The sequence below is a fragment of the Aspergillus fumigatus genome, chromosome 2 (genome assembly GCF_000002655.1).
Source record: "Aspergillus fumigatus Af293 chromosome 2, whole genome shotgun sequence".
In the NCBI taxonomy this organism is placed as follows: Eukaryota; Fungi; Ascomycota; class Eurotiomycetes; order Eurotiales; family Aspergillaceae; genus Aspergillus; species Aspergillus fumigatus.
Window position 1 is genome coordinate 1,494,343 of NC_007195.1, and position 18,750 is coordinate 1,513,092.

General features: G+C 51.7%; 4 protein-coding genes across 4 annotated transcripts; all 4 read left to right on the forward strand.

Moving 5' to 3' along the window:
* Positions 1-1,348: 1,348 nt before the first annotated feature.
* On the forward strand, positions 1,349-2,140 carry AFUA_2G05370 (uncharacterized protein; the record flags this gene model as incomplete). The annotated part of the gene is made up of 5 exons (XM_744574.1): positions 1,349-1,364; positions 1,473-1,525; positions 1,646-1,738; positions 1,849-1,977; positions 2,063-2,140. 5 exons carry the CDS (start codon positions 1,349-1,351, stop codon positions 2,138-2,140), a joined length of 369 nt encoding a protein of 122 aa, XP_749667.1.
* Positions 2,141-4,086: 1,946 nt separating this feature from the next.
* Positions 4,087-6,583, forward strand: AFUA_2G05380 (putative C6 transcription factor; the record flags this gene model as incomplete). Its single annotated transcript, XM_744575.1, has 4 exons — positions 4,087-4,484; positions 4,558-4,669; positions 4,732-5,432; positions 5,503-6,583. The coding sequence occupies 4 exons, from the start codon at positions 4,087-4,089 to the stop codon at positions 6,581-6,583; spliced, it is 2,292 nt and encodes a 763-aa protein (XP_749668.1).
* Positions 6,584-9,978: 3,395 nt separating this feature from the next.
* Positions 9,979-15,489, forward strand: iml1 (GTPase-activating protein IML1; the record flags this gene model as incomplete). Its single annotated transcript, XM_744576.1, has 1 exon — positions 9,979-15,489. One exon carries the CDS (start codon positions 9,979-9,981, stop codon positions 15,487-15,489), a length of 5,511 nt encoding a protein of 1,836 aa, XP_749669.1.
* A 611-nt stretch (positions 15,490-16,100) lies between these two features.
* On the forward strand, positions 16,101-18,594 carry AFUA_2G05400 (putative sugar hydrolase; the record flags this gene model as incomplete). The annotated part of the gene is made up of 5 exons (XM_744577.1): positions 16,101-16,133; positions 16,190-16,304; positions 16,359-16,422; positions 16,475-17,127; positions 17,180-18,594. 5 exons carry the CDS (start codon positions 16,101-16,103, stop codon positions 18,592-18,594), a joined length of 2,280 nt encoding a protein of 759 aa, XP_749670.1.
* Positions 18,595-18,750: the final 156 nt, after the last annotated feature.

Below are 18,750 nucleotides of genomic sequence, written 5' to 3' on the forward strand. Positions count from 1 at the left end.
AAACGATTCTCAAATCGCATTGGGATTCACAGTCCAGCATGCATTATTCATAGCCACGAGATGGTCGAAAACTTACCACTCCCTGTTCTTTTGTGTTTCATGCACACCGCTGAGTCAATGAACCTAGCGGCGTTTCTCCGCGGATATTGCGCCCACCAACAACAGCACTCTTAAGATAGTCTATCTTCGTGACTTGAGTAATGTAACAAAGATGTTAACCGCAGACAATACCGTCGTGAGTCTGTCCTTTATGAGGCCGACGGATTGCAAGCCCTTCTAAGGGAAGCTTTGGCTGCAGGACGCGTTATTTGAATCCTTACTAGCCCAATGACAGGAGCTATCAATGCGTAACATCCAACGAGGCCTCGAGGACGGCTCATGGACTACCTAGAGAGACGAGACAGCATTATGATTATGATTGGAACGGATCTGGGTTAGGTGCATGTCTTGGTTTTGCACGTTTAGCTTGAGACTACGCCCGGAATGGACGACGGAACAGACGGGTCAGATGGCAGTGCAGAGACGCGTGTCCTCACTTCTGGGGATCAGCAAGCCACGTTAGCCAGTGTAAGCAGATAATCAGTTGTCTTTTCGCTATCAGTCCGCCCCTGACAAAGGATGAAGCGGCCGACACGGCGATATCCCAGCCACCATCCATCGAGAACTGTTGCTGAGAGCCAGCCAACCCATCCCGCGTAGAAAAGAGCATATCATTCCAAAGACATCCAATTTTGTATCGCCTGATAGTTTGATGGGGAAGGGCGAAAAAGGGGAGGTGAGAAAGGTTGAGAGGGAGAGAACCTAGTCTGCTTGATGCAGCAAGTAGGACAAGGCTTCGAAGAGGCCAGAAAGAGAATCAAACCAGCGTGGCGCGATGATCAGTACACCAGACAGGCGAATCCCTCGATTTCAGACTAGGAGAGAGCAGAGAGCACAGATTTCTTCTGTAAGGTCACCCTATCAGTAACAGCTACTCTGCAGTCACTTTCTTTCTCTTTGAATGCGGTCCTTTTCTGAACAGTAAGTGTCCCAAAGAATCACATTAGAAATATTGGCTTCGGGGAAATTCTGTTGGTCAGTATAGAGAGGGCAGGCCCACGGGGGTCAGATTTCTTCTCCAGTGCCAATTAGCGGCGCCAGACTGCCAAACGGGATCCTTCCCCCTTGTCTTTCTTCCCGCTAAGGGTCATCGACGTTGGCCAGGAGAGTGCCACCATCCTCTGGTAGCAACAAAGGCTTTTCCTAATATTTCTCCTATTTTCCTTCTCACAATACCATGCGGACTGTCAGGAACATGACTCTGCTTCCTGCACCATCAATCGAGCATAGAGAAGACCGCTCTGACATCATGATCGCATCAGATTGTTCGCTCCTCATCCATCGGCTTCTCCTAAGGCTTCCTTTCTCGCTTAGAAAAGTCTCCTACAATGTCCCTCAGTCATAGTCCCCCTGCCCATTGTGCCACTGAGTAGGGATGACTTCCGCAATGATCGATCGGAGAGATCATCAATGGAGGATCCCCTCAGTGTGTCACTGGGGTTGTGACTGAACGTGGCAACAGCAGCCAGTCATGACAGCAAAAGTTTTACGGTCATACGTAAATTCGAGGAGTCATGGTTGAAACTCGACGAAAATCGATGATCAGCACCGACGGTTTCCACGACACACGCGCATCCTTGAGATTAGGAGACAAACACTGGTCGAGCGACTCGGAGAAACGCACGGCTCTGGGAAATTTGTACTTTTAAGCGAGGCGAGATGGGTGGGATCCAAAATTTGGCCAGGGGAACCCACCTTGCCAACAGACTTTGTGGATTCGTAGTCTGCTCATTCATGCGCGCTTGTTAGTCTGTTGACAATCATGCCTACCTGAGTGCGGCTCAACCGCCTCACGGAAAAGGCATGGCCGCAGAGTTCTTCCCGACCACGTCTTCGTACCTCATCGAACGGCCCATACTGCGTACTGATCTCGATAAGGTCACTTCGCGGTCACTTCTCTTTTCGCTGCTCAGTGCACTGTCGTCATACCACCAAGATTCGAGCCTAAACGAGTCCGATCCAGATTGACCAACTGTCTCGGGCAACATGGCAGCATGGTAGCATGTCCTTTACCTCTCCCCCATTCTCCAGCCGGCAGTAATCCCTACAGGTCCTGGATCATGTGCTGCGCTGATTTCGCGATATATCGCCTTCCACGATCTCGAATCCACATTCGCGCGTATCCTGGTCGACCCTCGACTTTCGATTGTCCATTGATCCCGGCGTGGGCGCTATAAATCGTCAAAGTCGTGGTCGGAGAGAACAGAACCAAAAGAATACTACTGGCTAGTCCTGTGACTGCTTCACGCATATAACCGTCGCCGAGATAGATTGTCCTGTTTGATCACTGTAGTTACATCATAGTGATGGTAACTTGGTATCTCAGTATCTTCTGGCGCCCCTGCAGGCTTCCGAAAGGATCCTAAGCGCTAGCTTAGAGGGAGGCGGTTGATTCCGTGACAAGGTCATCGTGGCAGATAAAAAAATCGTGCTCTATGCATCAGACACGGACAAGATTACATGCACATCGCGACGGACAAATTTTATATCTCTTCGTATTCGCACTGCTGCGGGTGATGGCAACAAACGACATACCCTATCACGATCGAGACCAATTTATAATAATGTTTCCATTAGGTGAGCGTGGCCAGTCTATCCCCGTCTCATGTGCCTCAATCACAATTGGCACTATTATGAGCATGAACTCCAAAGCTTGAGCTACCTTATCGCTCGTCATGCATCTTATCGCCGCCCGATAAATGTGTGGAAGAGGTCAAGTGGAATTCGGATTTCGAGAATATGGCGTGGGCTAAAGGGGCATGATGTCCTAGGGCTTGCGTTGTCAGTATGGTCTAAGCCCTGGAATCAGTGAACGATCTCGCAAACCAACTGTGGTCATTCACCCCACGGTAACATCAACATCATTTCCCTGGGACGATATTAGCAACCAATCGCTTCATAGTCCTTGAGATTTGTTATCCAGGGTCGCGCTGGAAAGGTTCCGCTTCAGGTCTCGAAGTCGCTGAGGCGACATCTTCTGGCGGTCTGTTCAAAAATTTGGGCGATTCCCTCTTGAAGATTTCCACAACTTCTACTCAAAATTAAAATTCGACTCGCGGGCACCTTGCCATGCAACTGCGGAGGGTTTGTAATCGCTCGTCGGGATGACACGCCAGCTAACCGGAGAAGTGCGTAACACTACACTCGCCGATCCACTCGTGGTCTTCGTGAATCGTCCGAGTAGGTCGAGATAAATTGTCAAACTGCGATTGTAATCAGTTCTGGAGAGACGCCAATTTGATATACTCCATCCTCAAAAAGAAAGAAAAAAACAAAAATGGTGCCAGCGGGCCCGCATGGGGCTATTTGGCACATACGCATTCAACGCGCAAGAACTGCATCATAATAATCGCTTTTCGCCATGACAAGAGTTTCATTAATCAATCAGGAACAGAAGCGGTTCCATAATTGACCGGGTCATGAAGATCATCAGATAATGGGAACGAATTTGTGGCAAGCCATAAATCAGATCAGCAAAGTGGCAAAAAGGGCAGTGGGAGTAATCGAGTCTGAAATTCCTTTCCCCCGCTTCCTCCAGGTGTTCCTCGAGCTCATTGTTATTTTCTGTTTACTATTTCTAGCGTTCCGGATCATTGGGGAGGCCTTTTGTAGGTCAGATTACCTAGACTAGGGATACTCTTGTTGGTACAATGACACGCTGAGGTCTGATCCGAGCCGACTCCCGCCCGCCTTGTGGCGCAAAAGGACCACGGCAATGAACTCCGACCTACCACGATCCATCTTTCAGCAGGCTTGGGTGTCTCTCTCGGCGTCCGAACGGTCTTGTCTCCTCCTTGTTTGCTGGAATCGAACATATTATTATTATTATTATTATTACGGCTCTGAGACCTCTTCTCCTTTGATGTGACCAGTATTTCCTAGCTCCACACCTACTCTGGGCTAGCGCGTGTTCACAAACCACGTCGCCTGTTATTGAAGGTTGGGCGAAGGGGGGCTGTTCAAGAAGCCCTTCTCATCCTTGAGAATATGACGGACCCTAATCGTCCTCCGTTTTTCTCCTATGGATCCTATCCATCTTCATCAGATTTCCGGGAGAATGAGCCTGTATACAGTGACTGGACATCTTCTCAGTTCCCACAGGCACACTTTGGACCACAGATCAATTATGAACCGTCCCCTAGCTATGTCGAAAACCCCGCAGGCCCCCGAGTTGGCACTGCGGAACGATCTGTGAACTCAAAAGTTGCCATCCCCCGGTCAGCGAACCCCAGTAGTTGGACCAGCAGCGGGCGAGTTAGCCGGGCCTGCGAAAACTGTCGTGAGCAGAAAGCCAAGTGTAGCGGTCATCGCCCAACCTGTCAAAGATGCCAGGAGTCGGGTATCCGTTGCTCATATGGCGACCGCAAGCGAGAGAAGATGGCAAAGTGCGTTTTTTTTTTTTGCCATTCTCTTCTTTGTTCTGAGAAGATCGAGAAGATTCCTAACTGTGAGTTATAGGCAGCTTAGTGAGCTGACAAACCAGGTTCAGTTCTACGAGGCTTTATTGCGTGATATTTATCCAAAGCTGGAACCGCAATCTGCACAATATGTTGAGCAGATCCTGAAAGAAGTCAGCGCATCCTATTGCACTGTCTATTTTTTTTTTTTTTTTAGGACTGACCGATATCACAGCAAAACCCTGACAAGGAACAGTTCTCTGGCCAACGAACTGCAACACCATCTCCAGCTCTCAGATTATCTGATGCTGCTCGCGTCTCAAGTCCGATCTTCTCGCTGGGGGCTTTAGACTACACCAGCGAGGATTTCAACCGTGATGAGAAGATTCAAGCAATGGGCTTCGTCGGCGAACATTCTGAGATTGCCTGGATCTACAGATTGAAAAGACTGCTTGAGCAGGTCTCTGTTGGATCTAAAGAGATCGATACTGACCGTCAGTCGGTTGCTTCGGCAAGCTTTTTCCTGGATGATTCGGATATCACTGTGCTGGATGATATCGATCTCTCGCAACGCCCAGCGCAAACAGTTGCTGATCAGCTCGTGGACGAGTATTTCCAAGTTGTACACCCTTCCTTTCCGATTATCGGCAAACTGGTTTTTTTGAGACAGTACAGGTCGTTCTACTCCAGTCCTCACGTACGCCCAGGGAAGAGGTGGCTCGCAGTACTCAATTTGGTTTTCGCTATCGGCGCAAGATGCTCTCGCTATTCGCAGGGGGACAACGGAGGGGTGACAGATGACGAAACACTATACTTCTCGCGAGCATGGCGACTGAGCATGAGCGACATTGCTCTGCTGGATCATCCCAATCTTCAGCAGGTGCAGGTGGAAGGTTTGACTTCATTCTATTTGTTATCCGTGGGACAGGTGAACCGGTAAGTGTTCCATGCAACGACGTCAATTTCTAGTTTCATGCCTGACCGGAGGCGTCCTCACAATACCCAGGTCTTGGAGAATATGTGGCATTTCCTTACGCTCCGCGGTTACGATGGGGTTGAACCTTCGGAGTGAGAGCAATACAATTGCTCATGTATCTAAGGAGACCCGATATCGCGTCTGGTGGTCTCTTTTCATGTTGGATATCTCACTGTGTGTAATGACTGGCCGCCCACCGAGCAGTAGCGATGAGTTTTGCACTACTCCTCCGCCTCTACCATTCAAAGAGGAAGATTTTTCTGATGATCGAGTGGTTCAACTGATTGCTGATCACGAAGCGCGAGGTCTTTTCACGGAAGCTTTGGGCAAGACCACGGCAACGGCGGAAACGGCATTAACACCGGACTTATCTGACCACCCGTCCAACATGAATAGAGACTGTGAGCAAGTCGCGTCCAGTGCAATCGAATCATTAACACCGAATATATCGCTCTACTTTCTCTACAATGTTGAGTTGGATTTGATACTTCGAGAGGCTGTGGTCACTCTGTATGCTCCCGGAGCCGCTCGAAAATCTTGGCATGAAATTGAACTCTCCATTGTTACACTCAATTCCAAGGCAGATGTTTGGCTTTCCAGGCTTCCGGCTGCATTTCATTTCGAGACAGGCGCCCGTGTATTTGAGCGGCAGAGGTTGAACTTGGCCTTTCGCTTTTACAGCACCAAGATCATTATAGCCCAACCTTGTCTTAGCCGCCTCACTCGGCAGGCCCCGGGGTCAGAGCCTCCGGGTGTTGCGTGCGAGACGATGGCGACCATGTGTGTCGATTTTGCGGCGCAGATGCTCAATCTTCTTCCAACAATACCCCAGGCATCCTGGGTCTACCGTGTCTCTCCCTGGTGGTGCTTTTTACACTATCTGATGCAGTCAACCACTGTTCTTTTAACCCAAATACTACTTTTGTCAGAAGCGGGCACCGTCAGGTACAATCGGGTACTAGAGCAACTTTCCAAAGCGACTCGCTGGTTATCGGAACTGTCGACAAACGATCCATCTTCTGCAAGAGCCTGGCTCTTCTGCAGGGATCTCATCTCTCAACATGCCCCAGAACTTGACCTTGGAGCCTCCATCGAGAACCACAGAAATTGATCATATAGCAACCGTGCTCCAGCATTGTGTGCACTTATACATGTGAGCCACAGCTGACTGGCTGCGGTCATTCCTCATGTTAGGTGTCTACGAATAAAGGCATCCATCTGAACATAAATCACCTGCCTTCCTTTCGCTCAACAGGGACAACCCATACTCTCAAGCATTGGGCGTCTGAAACCGCCATCTTTTTTTTTGTCAGTCCGTGAATAATGCCGGGATGGTCGTTCAATGAACATCATGCGGATTGACCGACCATTTTGATTCGGCGTTTGCCAAGCCTCGAAATATACATACCACTACTGGTATATACTATGGTGTCAACTTTCGATAGATTACGATCTTTTTAAGTTGTCTTCGGTATTCGATGGTGTGACGGAAGCCTCCGCTTATCGTATGCGCTAAACCGCCTAGAAGGCCAGTGCAACCACCGAAGGGGGAAATTCTTCGCCGTGGGGGCCACAGCTTCCCATATCGCTCTTTCAAAGAACGTATTCGAAGCCTTATTCAGTTCAGTGAGGGTCATTACTTATAATTATCATGACACTTGGCTTGATGCTGCAGAGACTTTTACTACAGTGATGTGGCTGATTGCCGGACCGAATTGCGCTCAGAACGCCAGATTACGAATACCAATCGACCACTGCCAATGACAGATGGAGACATGTCTCACTACTTCTCCCGCTCTTTTACTATTGCAATTTTACCTCCCCTAGCTTCTCTTCCCAAATCTCCCAGATTTCTCTGTCCTCAGTTGGGCTTTGTTATCTCGCGCGCGTCATGCCTGCCACAGCCCCCTGCACTTCAATATGTGTAGGCATTTGGGAAACCGACATTGTCGACTGATTCGTACCTGAATTACTTTACACTAACCTTTGGCGCACCAAGAAGATTACACCCTTGCCTACCCATGTAATGCAGCGGTCGATGCCGTATCATGTTGGGGAAGAGCGTCATCATACAGCCACATTATACAGCCACATTATACAGCCTCTGAAATCATTGGCACATTATTGTTCCTCGTTTTCCTTTTCCTAATAACTGGGACGAACCGGGTGAGATCGCACGAGAATCAGACGCAGTAAGACACTGAACAGCCTAAACAACTCAATTCCTTACTTTGATATAGTGGGCCTATCCCCACCAATCCGTCTCCTACCATTTGCTGGGAGAGAGATCCGTGGCAGCGGTAAGGTCCCTGCTAGCCCGATAGTTTATCACTGCCGCCCGCCACCAATTTGCTACTTGCCATTCTCCAGCAAGTCCGTGAATCGAGGGTAAGTGGACGGTCCGAGGTTATATACAATAGAAATTTCCTTTTCCCCTGGGCCTACCCGACATGAGCCAGCTCCAAAAAAATTTTTTTCCTTTCCCCTTTTCCCTTTTTTTTTTTTTTTTTTTTTTTTTTTTTTATCATTTATTTTACTTTCTATAGCAAAACGCGCCACTGTGGACTAAACTTTTGGGGCTGTATGGCGAGTACGATCCATTTGTCCAGTTCGGCACACCAGTATCTGTACGGTGAGTGTCACGGGGAGAAGGCAGGAAGGTGGTTTTGCGCGCAAGCTGCACGTTGTCGTCATAAGGCGCTGCGCTTCGCATTCTGATTGGGGCTCATTCGAAGATTCTTTCATGGTCTCCAAATAATCGAAAAACTACAGGTACAGGTTTACGAACTTTAAGGCAGCATTGAGCCTAATTGGGGACTTTTGTTTTAGCCTCTCGGCCCCAGAATGCCTTTCTCTAGGTCACGAGGTACCTAGATACCTGGCGCACAATCCTCTACTCCGACTAGGTGCAATGAGCAATGCTGAAAGACTAACCTTGCAGGTGCTAACCATTTCATTCAGCCTCGTTGCCAAAAATACACCACTCAAGCGACCTCATCCACGCGAAGTGGTTTTGCTGATAATGGTGACTGGCGAATGGCATCGGGAAGGAGCTCCGTTGAAGGACCAGTAATTTCTAAGACATTGTCTGACAGTATATCGAAGATCGGTGACAAATACATCCATATACAGGCATGCCATTATGAGAAATGGCGCCCAATCTCGAAAATCGGATTTAAGAACGGGTCGTTTTTGTTTCGGAGTCTACCCACATACATCTAGAGAAGTATATTCATTTGTTATTAATATTGTGAGTATGATTTATCTATTTTCTTGCATACATAGATCGTTACACCAGCTTTACGCAGGGTGCGAGATGGTCAAGCTACCTAATCGGGTATTTGCCTGGTAATCACTGCCTATAAAGCCCTAGTGGCCAGAGGCTCTTTCCCTGTTTTATGCCAACACCCTTTCCTTATCCCTTCCCTTTCAGGTCTCTAGGCTGGCAACGACTCTCCTAATTAGGGTTCTATTGACTGAGTTGCATGCTGCAGTTGAGAATGTGACCATGGAGCACTGCTTGAAATTCCACGTATTATGCAAGGATGCCTTAATCATACGACGGAAGCCTCCGCTGGCAGGCTTGCATACTGCAATTCTAGTCTGTTGACAAACAGGCGACGTCCGTGCTCCGATGTCTTCCAAGTAGCAATCAATCCTAGTGTTACAGTTGGAGTCTGAAAATTTACCCCGACGCTTAAACGGCGTCGACTCCTGTATGCCGGACGAATCTCGAGTACCAAAAACTGGCATCGGTTTGTGCCGAGGATACAGAGTCATCAGTCCCAGTATTCCTGTTGTCTAGCGGAATGGTTGAGGTGGTTCTGGTGAAAAGCCCTGAGACCTAGCAGGGGCACTGGTACAGAGTGAGAACGTTGGCAGTTTTGTGCAGTAGATAGGTAGTTAGTTGGTAACGATTCCGAACTATCTACTCTGGACTGTAGATAGATGGTGGCGGGACTTTGAACACCAGCTACTAAGGCACCCTAGTGGAATGCTTTTAGGCAACCACCCTAGTCCGTAGGCACACTGCAGTTGGCGCGTTAAAGAGGATTCGTTATCTAGCATGGACCGGCCATGGTTTATGTCCCTCTTGGCCGCACCTGTGGCCATGCAGAAGATTTTCCGAGCCAGGATTAGTCTCAGCTGGCGACTGGAATGTGGAAACCCAACCGTAGGAGCGAGAGTCTTAGGAGGCAGGAACTATTTTCCCTCGCTCGTCTGACAGATCTGATATCAGCCTCAGGCATTTATAGACATGGCCCTTCTCACGTGGTGTGCATGGGGCAGAATTTCTGCCTCAGGCAAAGATATCACTGCATCTCACGTGACGTTTCCTAAGGATGGCCTTGGCACTACGGGTATCCACTCCGGGGGATCTGATCATGGCATGATAACTAACCTCTGACTGACTGACCTGGCTTACCAATGCAAGGTTCAATGTCTATCAATGACAACACGTGACACTGACGAAGTGAAATGACATATACATTGTGAATGTAGAGGATGGCTCTACGTGGGCCGATGAAGCGCTCCCACTTGAGACAGGTGAGCGCGCCCAGTGTAGACTCCCTGTCCGTGCCTCAGTCGCAGTCACCGGAGGCGCTCTACAATGACGAGCGCAGCCATCAAGACGTCCACGCAACGCCGGACGAGAGGACCATACGGCTGTCATCAGGCAGCCTGGAACGCCGACAATGCTCTCTCTGGGTCCACGATGAGACTTTCTCCCGCGAGGAGATCCTCTTCAACCAGGCGGCGTTTAGCGACCTGAATGTGAACGTCGGCGATGTGATCGAGATCCTACCCGTGCGGTCACCGGGGGACTCCATACACAGCCTCAAATCGGATCTAGGGGCTCGGTCGCTCCGCGACAGCTATCTGGAGTCAGGCTCGGCGCACCTCCCGGACCCCATGTCCAAGTTCAAAACGCCTTTGCAGAGCAGGTGTCTGTTCGTGGTGAAGCCTCTCCCGCAGGAGATCAAGGCGCGTCATCCGAAGCTGGAGATATCGGTGACCCATAGTGTTGCCAATATCTTTGGGTTCAAGAACCGTACGCTGGTCAACATCTCTGTTGTCGATCGGGGGCAATGCTCCGCTTCGCACGTGGATATCGCATTCCGCGACCAGTTCCTGGTGCGATCTGATATGTGGAGATTGGTGATGTCCGAGCTCGCCGACAAGATTATCTACAAGGGCCAGAAGATCGTTTTCATGGGGAGCATCAAAGCTACCGTGAAGAATATCTTCATCCGTGGCAAAAAGGTCCTCTCTGGTTACTTCTCGCCGCATACCATCCCTGTCTTCCGGAGTGAGTCGGCCAAGTATGTCCTCTTCATCCAGATGTCGCGGGAGATGTGGGATTTCGACTCCGAGGGAACGGGCGACATCCTTTTCAGCCGAGTGATTAATGGTTTCCTGCCGGAGCTGTTCAAGCGTTGGGCCAACTCGGATGCGAAACATCTGGTTACGATCGTGCTGTTTACGAGGGTTGAGTACGATTCTTCGGCTCTTGGAGGTCCGTTGCCGCTGAGCTCCGAATCGCTGAGGTGCATCTCCAGCCCCAACCATGCTCCGACCAGGGACTTTTATCGCGTCGTGGTCAACGATATGGCGAGTGGCCATTGGACGACGATTCTCGACGAGCTGAAGAAGGATTTCCGGACTTTCTTGAGAGATGTCTCGATTCTAAAGATGGACCGTCCGGATACACCTACCGTGGATGGGGTCAAGGTTGCTCCCAAGAACAAGCCGGCAATCATCGCAGGGCGACCAAGTACTGCGCTGCGTGGGAATATCCTTGAGGCAATACATCTTGCTTCGGCCCACCTTGCATACGATCATATTGACCGTGATTTGGTCCATACGGGTACCTCGATCATCGTCATAACTCCAGGAAGCGGTGTCTTTGAAGTATCTTATGAATCTTTGTCCTCTACCTCAGAAGCACTCGCGGACCGTGGCATTGCCATTGACCTGGTCTGCCTCAGCCCCATGCCTCTGCATTCCGTGCCGCTATTCAAGTACAAAGCGCCTGTGGAAAGATCCGGGAGCTCTTCGTTTGGCGACTTTCACAGCACCGGTTATTCGCCTGAGATGCGCCAGTCGTTCAGTTTCGCGAGTCGGACTCCCCATCTATCACCAAAATCTACCATGCAAGGCTCGTTTCCAGGAATGACCCGCAAGGAGCATCTTTCCGCTCGCTCAGACGAGTGGAACTACGGCATACCTCACTGGCTTGATATTTCCTACTGGAATCCAGAGACGTACAGAGAAGCTCGGCGCATTGCGAAGAAAGACCCCAACGCGCCGATTCCATTCACTGTCACTAAACAGTCCAAGCTTTTTGTGCCGCGGGTCCGGATGTACGAAATCCAAATGATGGGGGTGATGGAGAGCGAGCAGTCGGACATCTCGATTCCTTATCTATTGGAGGGCCAGGGCGTTTCCCGCCCCTCAAATGCTGGTCTCGGTTTGGGCCCAAGTGGTCTTTCATCTAGGGCTTCCTTCAGACGCAATTCGTCGTACAAAGCTCAGTTGAGTGACAGCCTTCGGCCCGAACCTTTTCTACAAAATATCACAAACCCCAGAGATGTGATGCTGGCCAAGGCGAAGAAAACGCCCAACCAGGTGATTGCCTGGATGGACCAGTATGACGAGGCAGTCTTCCAGCCTTTTGCCAAACGGCGACAGCAGCGCAAGGCTTCCAGACCAAAGCGGCCGAGCGAGCCAGAGGTGCAAGTTTCCAACGCGCATGAGCGGCTTTCCGCACGGTCAGTGTTACGTCTGCGAGAGCATGAAACCAATTCAAACTCGGGCGATCGCTCCTATCCCACTAGGACAATCCCTCGAGTTTCCGAAACGTTGTCAGTGCCCCAAGGCCCTGCTCCTTCCAAAGCCTCCACATCCCCCAAGAAGCCTGCCTTGAAAGCTCCGTCGGCTGCGAGAACACCACGGATGTCGCGTACGATCAGTTTCGCTCTCCTTGGGTTTGGCGCCACCCCGCCCCGAGCTCAGGCAAGTACGGAGGTCAATGTGGAACATGCCAGGGCGCAACCCACCTCAGGCCAGAAGAAGCCTTCTGTGGGATTTATGGATACCAGAAGCGTGGAGTCATTTAGCGGTTCGGACTCTGCATCCATTTCCACGGTGATCGACACTTCGTTACGACCAGCTTCGCCTCACCCGGCTCCACAAACGTCGGCTATGACGCCAACGAGGCCGATTTCAATCAAGGTGCCTCCGAGGCAACCTTCGGAAGACACAGAGCCGGTCGATCGTACGGTTCTACCAGAGTCCTACTCGACAACAAGTACTGCAATCCCTTTCACGGGCGACGGCCGCCGGGACAGCCGCACGAAGAACGGGCCCAGCTTCGAGCTTACGGTGAGCGGCGGATCTCGTGAATCATCTATCAAGAGCCCACAGAACAAGGCATTGGCGCCTTGGGTGCGCTCTATCAACCCGTGCAATACCTCAAGGGATGTTCTTCGAGATACTAGTTGGTTCGGACGCTGGCAACATGCATACCCGCGACCACCCCATGTTGCAGTGGTGAAATGGAAAAGCTTGAAGTCCCCCGCTATTTTGCCATTGACGACCGAAGAATTCCCCACGGCTCAGGAGCTGGGCTCTGATTATCTGCAGACTCCGTACCGCGTCTTTCCAAATGATGACCCGGAAGGCGTCGAAGTACCCAAGACGAGGGGTATCCTGCTGCGAGAGATGATTTCGTTGCGATTATCTCATGGATTCCAGATCGTTATTGGGAAACATGTTGCAGAGGTATCTGGACAGCCTGCTCTCGAAACGTTGAACGTCTTCGACACCCGCAGTTTGGAACGGGACGGTGCTACGGTCTTCCTCTCGAAAGGAAACACCATCCACCGGCTGATCTGTGTTGATGGTGGTGAAATCGAGGTGACACGTTTCACGCACCGGACTTCTTCTACTTTGGCAGCTGGGAAAAGGGACGGCTTTTCCCTCTACACTCCAGCGATGCGGACCATCCTGAGCACGGAGTATGAGCTCAAGAACATCAAGCTTGACCCGACGGCCGAGGATTACAATTGGAACTACGCTGACAACTACGTTGCCGGGCACCGCGACTACTTGTTCAACCCAGCGCAGCAGCTGCAATTTTGGCGGGTGCGCTACGTTCTGATCCCGATGCCTCTGCAGGTCAACAACCGACGGCACTTGCAGTCGTTCAACGAGGATAATGAGGAAGAGATCCACCTCCTGGGCATCAATCAGCTTACTCACATATGGCAGCGGCACAGGTACGTGCCGCCCGAGGAGAAGAGGTTCGAGTCTTCCAACGAGAAGAAGGACCAGAATCCTCTCAATATCATGTACCAGACACGAAATCCATCCGAGGTTGTTGCGGCCGAGTTGGATCGCATCTTACTCTCGGACCCAGGCTTGGATAATTCTCCCGCGCAGCTGCTGCCAGAATCCGAGCTGCTGGAGAGATCGAGCATCAGCCTGTCGTCGCTGGCACAGATTATCCAAGGAGAGAAGGGCGTGCGGATGATGGATCGACGATGGCACTGGCGGTTGCATTACAACTGTTTCATCGGGTTCGAGTTCACCACTTGGCTCCTGCAGAATTTCCGCGACATTGACAGTCGGGAAGAAGCGGTTCAATTTGGCAACGAGTTGATGAAGCATGGTCTATTTCAGCACGTCGAGAAGCGACACAATTTCCGAGACGGAAACTACTTCTACCAGATCTCGAGTGAATACCGGGTCGCCAGACCTGAATCTCGGGGGAGCTGGTTTCCTCAGAAAAAGCCGGACAAACAAGTACCTTCCACAGGAGCGAGTGAGAACCCAAGAGACTCGGCCGTGAATGGTCATTCCAGGTCTGAGAGCGTCGAGACACCTGCGACCCCATCCAAGTCAAAGAACAAAGCTACAATCATGTTATCCAAGATGATGAAGTATGATGTTGACCCTCGCAAGCGGTCGAACAGACCCGAAGTCATCGATCTCCATTACGACAGGCTACATAATCCGGACAACTGCTTCCACATTGAGCTCAGCTGGATGAATACCACTCCGAAGCTGATCGAGGATGCTGTGCTATCCTGGGCTGCAACCGCCGAGAAGTTTGGACTCAAGCTCGTCCAGGTGCCAATTGCCGAAGGCTGTGCAATCAGCAGGACGCAACCTTTTAGGAAGCCATATCGAGTCTCACTCGCAGTTCCACCTCCTCCGGGCCCCGTTCCCACAGTTTTCAATACGGCTACCTTCTCGCAACTGGGCTCATCGGACCGACATTACTACCACAAGGCTCTGCTGCGGAAATTTGATTTTGTTCTGGACTTCGAAGCAAGATCCGCGTTCCCGGCCGATGTGGAAGTGTCGTACTCCTGGGGCACTCCGGACTACCAGTACCCGCAGTACATTCACCGTTCTGGCAGTCTTCTGGTTCAGATCACCGACGAGGGAGACTTTCTGTTTCTGGCCAACCGACTTGTGAGTACACGACTGGCTGCCGCCACTCGAGAAGGATCGCGGTATGAACGGATGGACCGGCCGGAACATCTTCGAGCGCGCGCGTCAACTCACGACCCTCTGGACCGTATCTCCCCACGCCTTTCACCGCTTGTTCGCCCCCTCCACGACATTGGCAGCCCCATCAGCCCGCAAGGACAACCAAGCATCGATTTGGCACAACTCTACCGTGCTCCGGAGCACATTCTCAATAGCTTCGAGGAGTTCTGCAACGATGCGGCTAGACTCGAGCAGTTCTATAGCGTCTCGCACGCACGTCCCGCCTCGACGAAGGTCGGCCCTGCACCGACCACGGTTATGGACTCGTCGATACCCACGCTCGAGTTACCCGCGAGTGTCGTCAGCCATCACATCCAATCGCCTGCGTTGACGACTAGAGCATCGGTCGATGGATCTATGCCGTCTGTCGACGCGATGACGCGAGCGAGGAACGACAGCTTGAGCTACAAGGGAAGCCCAAAGAGCGGTAGTTTGCGGCCGTTGAATATAAATTGATCTTGTAGATGAATGATACCCTCGCCTTGACGTATTGTCTTGATGGATGTATATGACATGGAAACGACTATACGTTATCCTAGATTTTGAGGAGTTACTATGAAAAGTTAGCTCTTATGTTCTTATTATCAGCTGTTGGTGATACTGCTCTAAACACACTCGGAAATCAGGACAGACCGAGACTAATCGCCAATTTAGCCGTTCAGGCAGAATCTATCACGACCCTGCATGTATTATTGGTGGACATGTTCTTGCATCAAAAGCGCATCAATCGGCTTTGCACGGTTGATGACAGTTGATGGTAGCTCCTGAGCTAAACGACTGCAATTTAGTTTGCGAGAACTGTTTTTATACCCTGCACCTTACGAGCTGCCCCGCCACAAGCCCATAACAGCCCACCTTGCACCATGCGATACGTCGACAACAGCCACTCCAAGAGCTGGCACTCGGGTCTCGGTCCGTTTCAAAAGGAGGAGAATGAGGAGAACTGAGAATGATGACCTGACATATAATATCCGGTCTTTCCTACATTGCAGCGTTCTTCTTTCAACCGTGCAGTGTCTATCACATTGTTCAACCCAAGCTTGAGTGATTCATTTACATTGTCAAAGATGAAATTCACAGAGGGAATGTGGCTCCTTAGGGTGAGATGGTTTGTCCTGTAGTTTTGTTCATGTGGCTAATTTGCTTGTATATACAGGAGGGCATTCGCATCGACTGGATGAGCAATGTTGAACGACTACACATTCAGGATGAGACGGTCGATCTCCTTCTGAACAAGTTCCAGAGACATCGCGGTGACACACTAAACTCGCGTGAGTTACAATTCTAAATTGTCGTCGCTGACGAGCTGACGAGGTCCTGCCCAGCGACTGTTTCTGCGCGGGTTACGTCGCCCCTCGAGGGCATCATTGGAGTCAAACTTGTGCACTGGTGGGTCTCTCTGCCTCTGTAGTCACTCGAGAGCTCTAGTTGATATAATCAGGGCCGGCGGACTCGACAAGGGGCCCCATTACAGGCTCAACACCTCTTCCGGCCACGCCAAGATCGACCACGTCGCGAAGCAGAAACTGAGCTACACCAGCGGCGACCTTGAGCTCAACATCAACACCGCCCCCAACGAACTCGACTTTGTCTTTTCCAGCGCTGACAAGGGCAAATTGACCGGACACTCATGGCGCTCGATCGGCTACGTCGGCGACCAGACGACCGACAGGTCACGCTGGGACGACGGCATCTTCTTCGAGCGCCAGGGATACATGCTCGCCGAACTGGACCTCGGCGTCGGCGAGAAGCTGTACGGACTCGGAGAGCGGTTTGGCCCCTTCGTTAAGAACGGACAGCGCGTCGACATCTGGAACGAGGACGGCGGGACCTCGTCTGAGCTGGCGTACAAGAACATTCCCTTTTATATCAGCTCGAAGGGGTACGGTGTGTTTGTGAACAACCCCGGCAAGGTCAGTCTGGAGTTGCAGTCGGAGCGCACCACGCGAGTCAATATCTCCATTCCTGGCGAGGAGCTGGAGTACTTTGTTGTGTACGGGAAGACGCCCAAGGAGATCGTGGGCAGGTATACGGCGCTGACGGGGAGGCCGAGCTTGGTGCCCTCGTGGAGTTATAATCTCTGGCTTACCACCAGTGTGTTCCCTTTTTTCTGTAGAATATATACAACTGCTGATGTTGTCCGCAGGCTTCACGACCAACTACGACGAACAGACCGTCACCAGCTTCCTGGATGGCTTCCGGGACCGCGACATCCCCCTCGGCGTGTTCCACTTTGATTGCTTCTGGATGAAATCCTACCAGTGGTGCGACTTTGAGTTCGATTCCGAGATGTTCCCCGACTCTGGGGGTTACCTCGCGCGCTTGAAAGAGCGCGGGCTGCGCATCAGCGCCTGGATCAACCCGTACGTGGGCCAAGCGTCCCCCCTCTTCCAGGAGGGCAAGGAGAAGGGCTACTTCATCAAACGCACCGACGGGTCCGTCTGGCAATGGGACCTCTGGCAAGCGGGCATGGCCATCGTCGACTTCACCAACCCAGCCGCCTGCGACTGGTTCGTCGCTCACCTTCGCCGCCTCATGGACCTCGGCGTCGACTCCTTCAAAACCGACTTCGGCGAGCGCATCCCCTACAAAAACATCCAGTACCACGACGGCTCCGACCCTATCCGCATGCACAACTACTACACTCTCCTCTTCAACAAACTCGTGTACGAAACCATGACCGCCCGCTACGGCCCCTCCAACTCTCTCCTCTTCGCCCGCTCCTCCGCCCCAGGCGGCCAAGCCTACCCCGTCCACTGGGGCGGCGACTGCGAATCCACCTATGAAGCCATGGCCGAGTCCCTCCGCGGCGGCCTCTCCCTCATGCTCTCGGGGTATATCTTCTGGGCCTCGGACATCGGCGGTTTCGAGGGAACCCCACCCCCAGCTCTCTACAAGCGCTGGGTCCAGTTCGGGCTTCTATCCTCGCACTCCCGCCTCCACGGGTCCTCCTCCTTCCGCATCCCCTGGATCTACGGCGAAGACGCCTGCACCGTCCTCCGCGACTGCGTCAAACGCAAGATCCTCCTCACCCCCTACCTCCTCCTCGAGGCGCTGCGCGGCCACCGCCAAGGCGTTCCGCTCATGAGACCCATGTTCCTCGAGTTCCCCGACGACCTCAACACCTACCCGCTCGACACGCAGTACATGTTCGGCGCGAACCTGCTCGTCGCACCGGTGTTCTCGGAGGATGGGTCAGTCACGTTCTATGTGCCCCGGACGCCGGAGGACGCGTGCGGTAAGTGGCGCTCGTGGTTTGATCATGCCAAGACGTACGAGTCTGGTCAGTGGTATACCGAGACGCATGGCTTTGATACCCTGCCGATCCTTGTTCGGCCGGGCTCGGTGACGCCTGTTAATCCCAAGTTGAAGGTGCCCGAGGGTGATGCCCTGGATGGACTGGAGTTGCTCGTCAACGGTACTTTGGCGGCGGATGTGGAGGTCGAGGTGGTAGACCCCAGTAAGACGTACGCGACGCTCAAGACTGTCCGTGTCTCGCCCAGTGGCGATACGGTGACTGTTGCCGATGCGAATATTAAGGTGGTCTGCATTCACAAATAGTTTGAACGTCACTACGGAGTTTCTTGCATAGAAACACAATCTAAAGATGTGTCTTACGTACTATTCCATAAAGTAGATACGGAAGGAAGATTTAATGCGCTTGTCTCGAATTATCTCTAGAAAGAAACTTAGGCGGCATCAACAGGTACAGCTCAC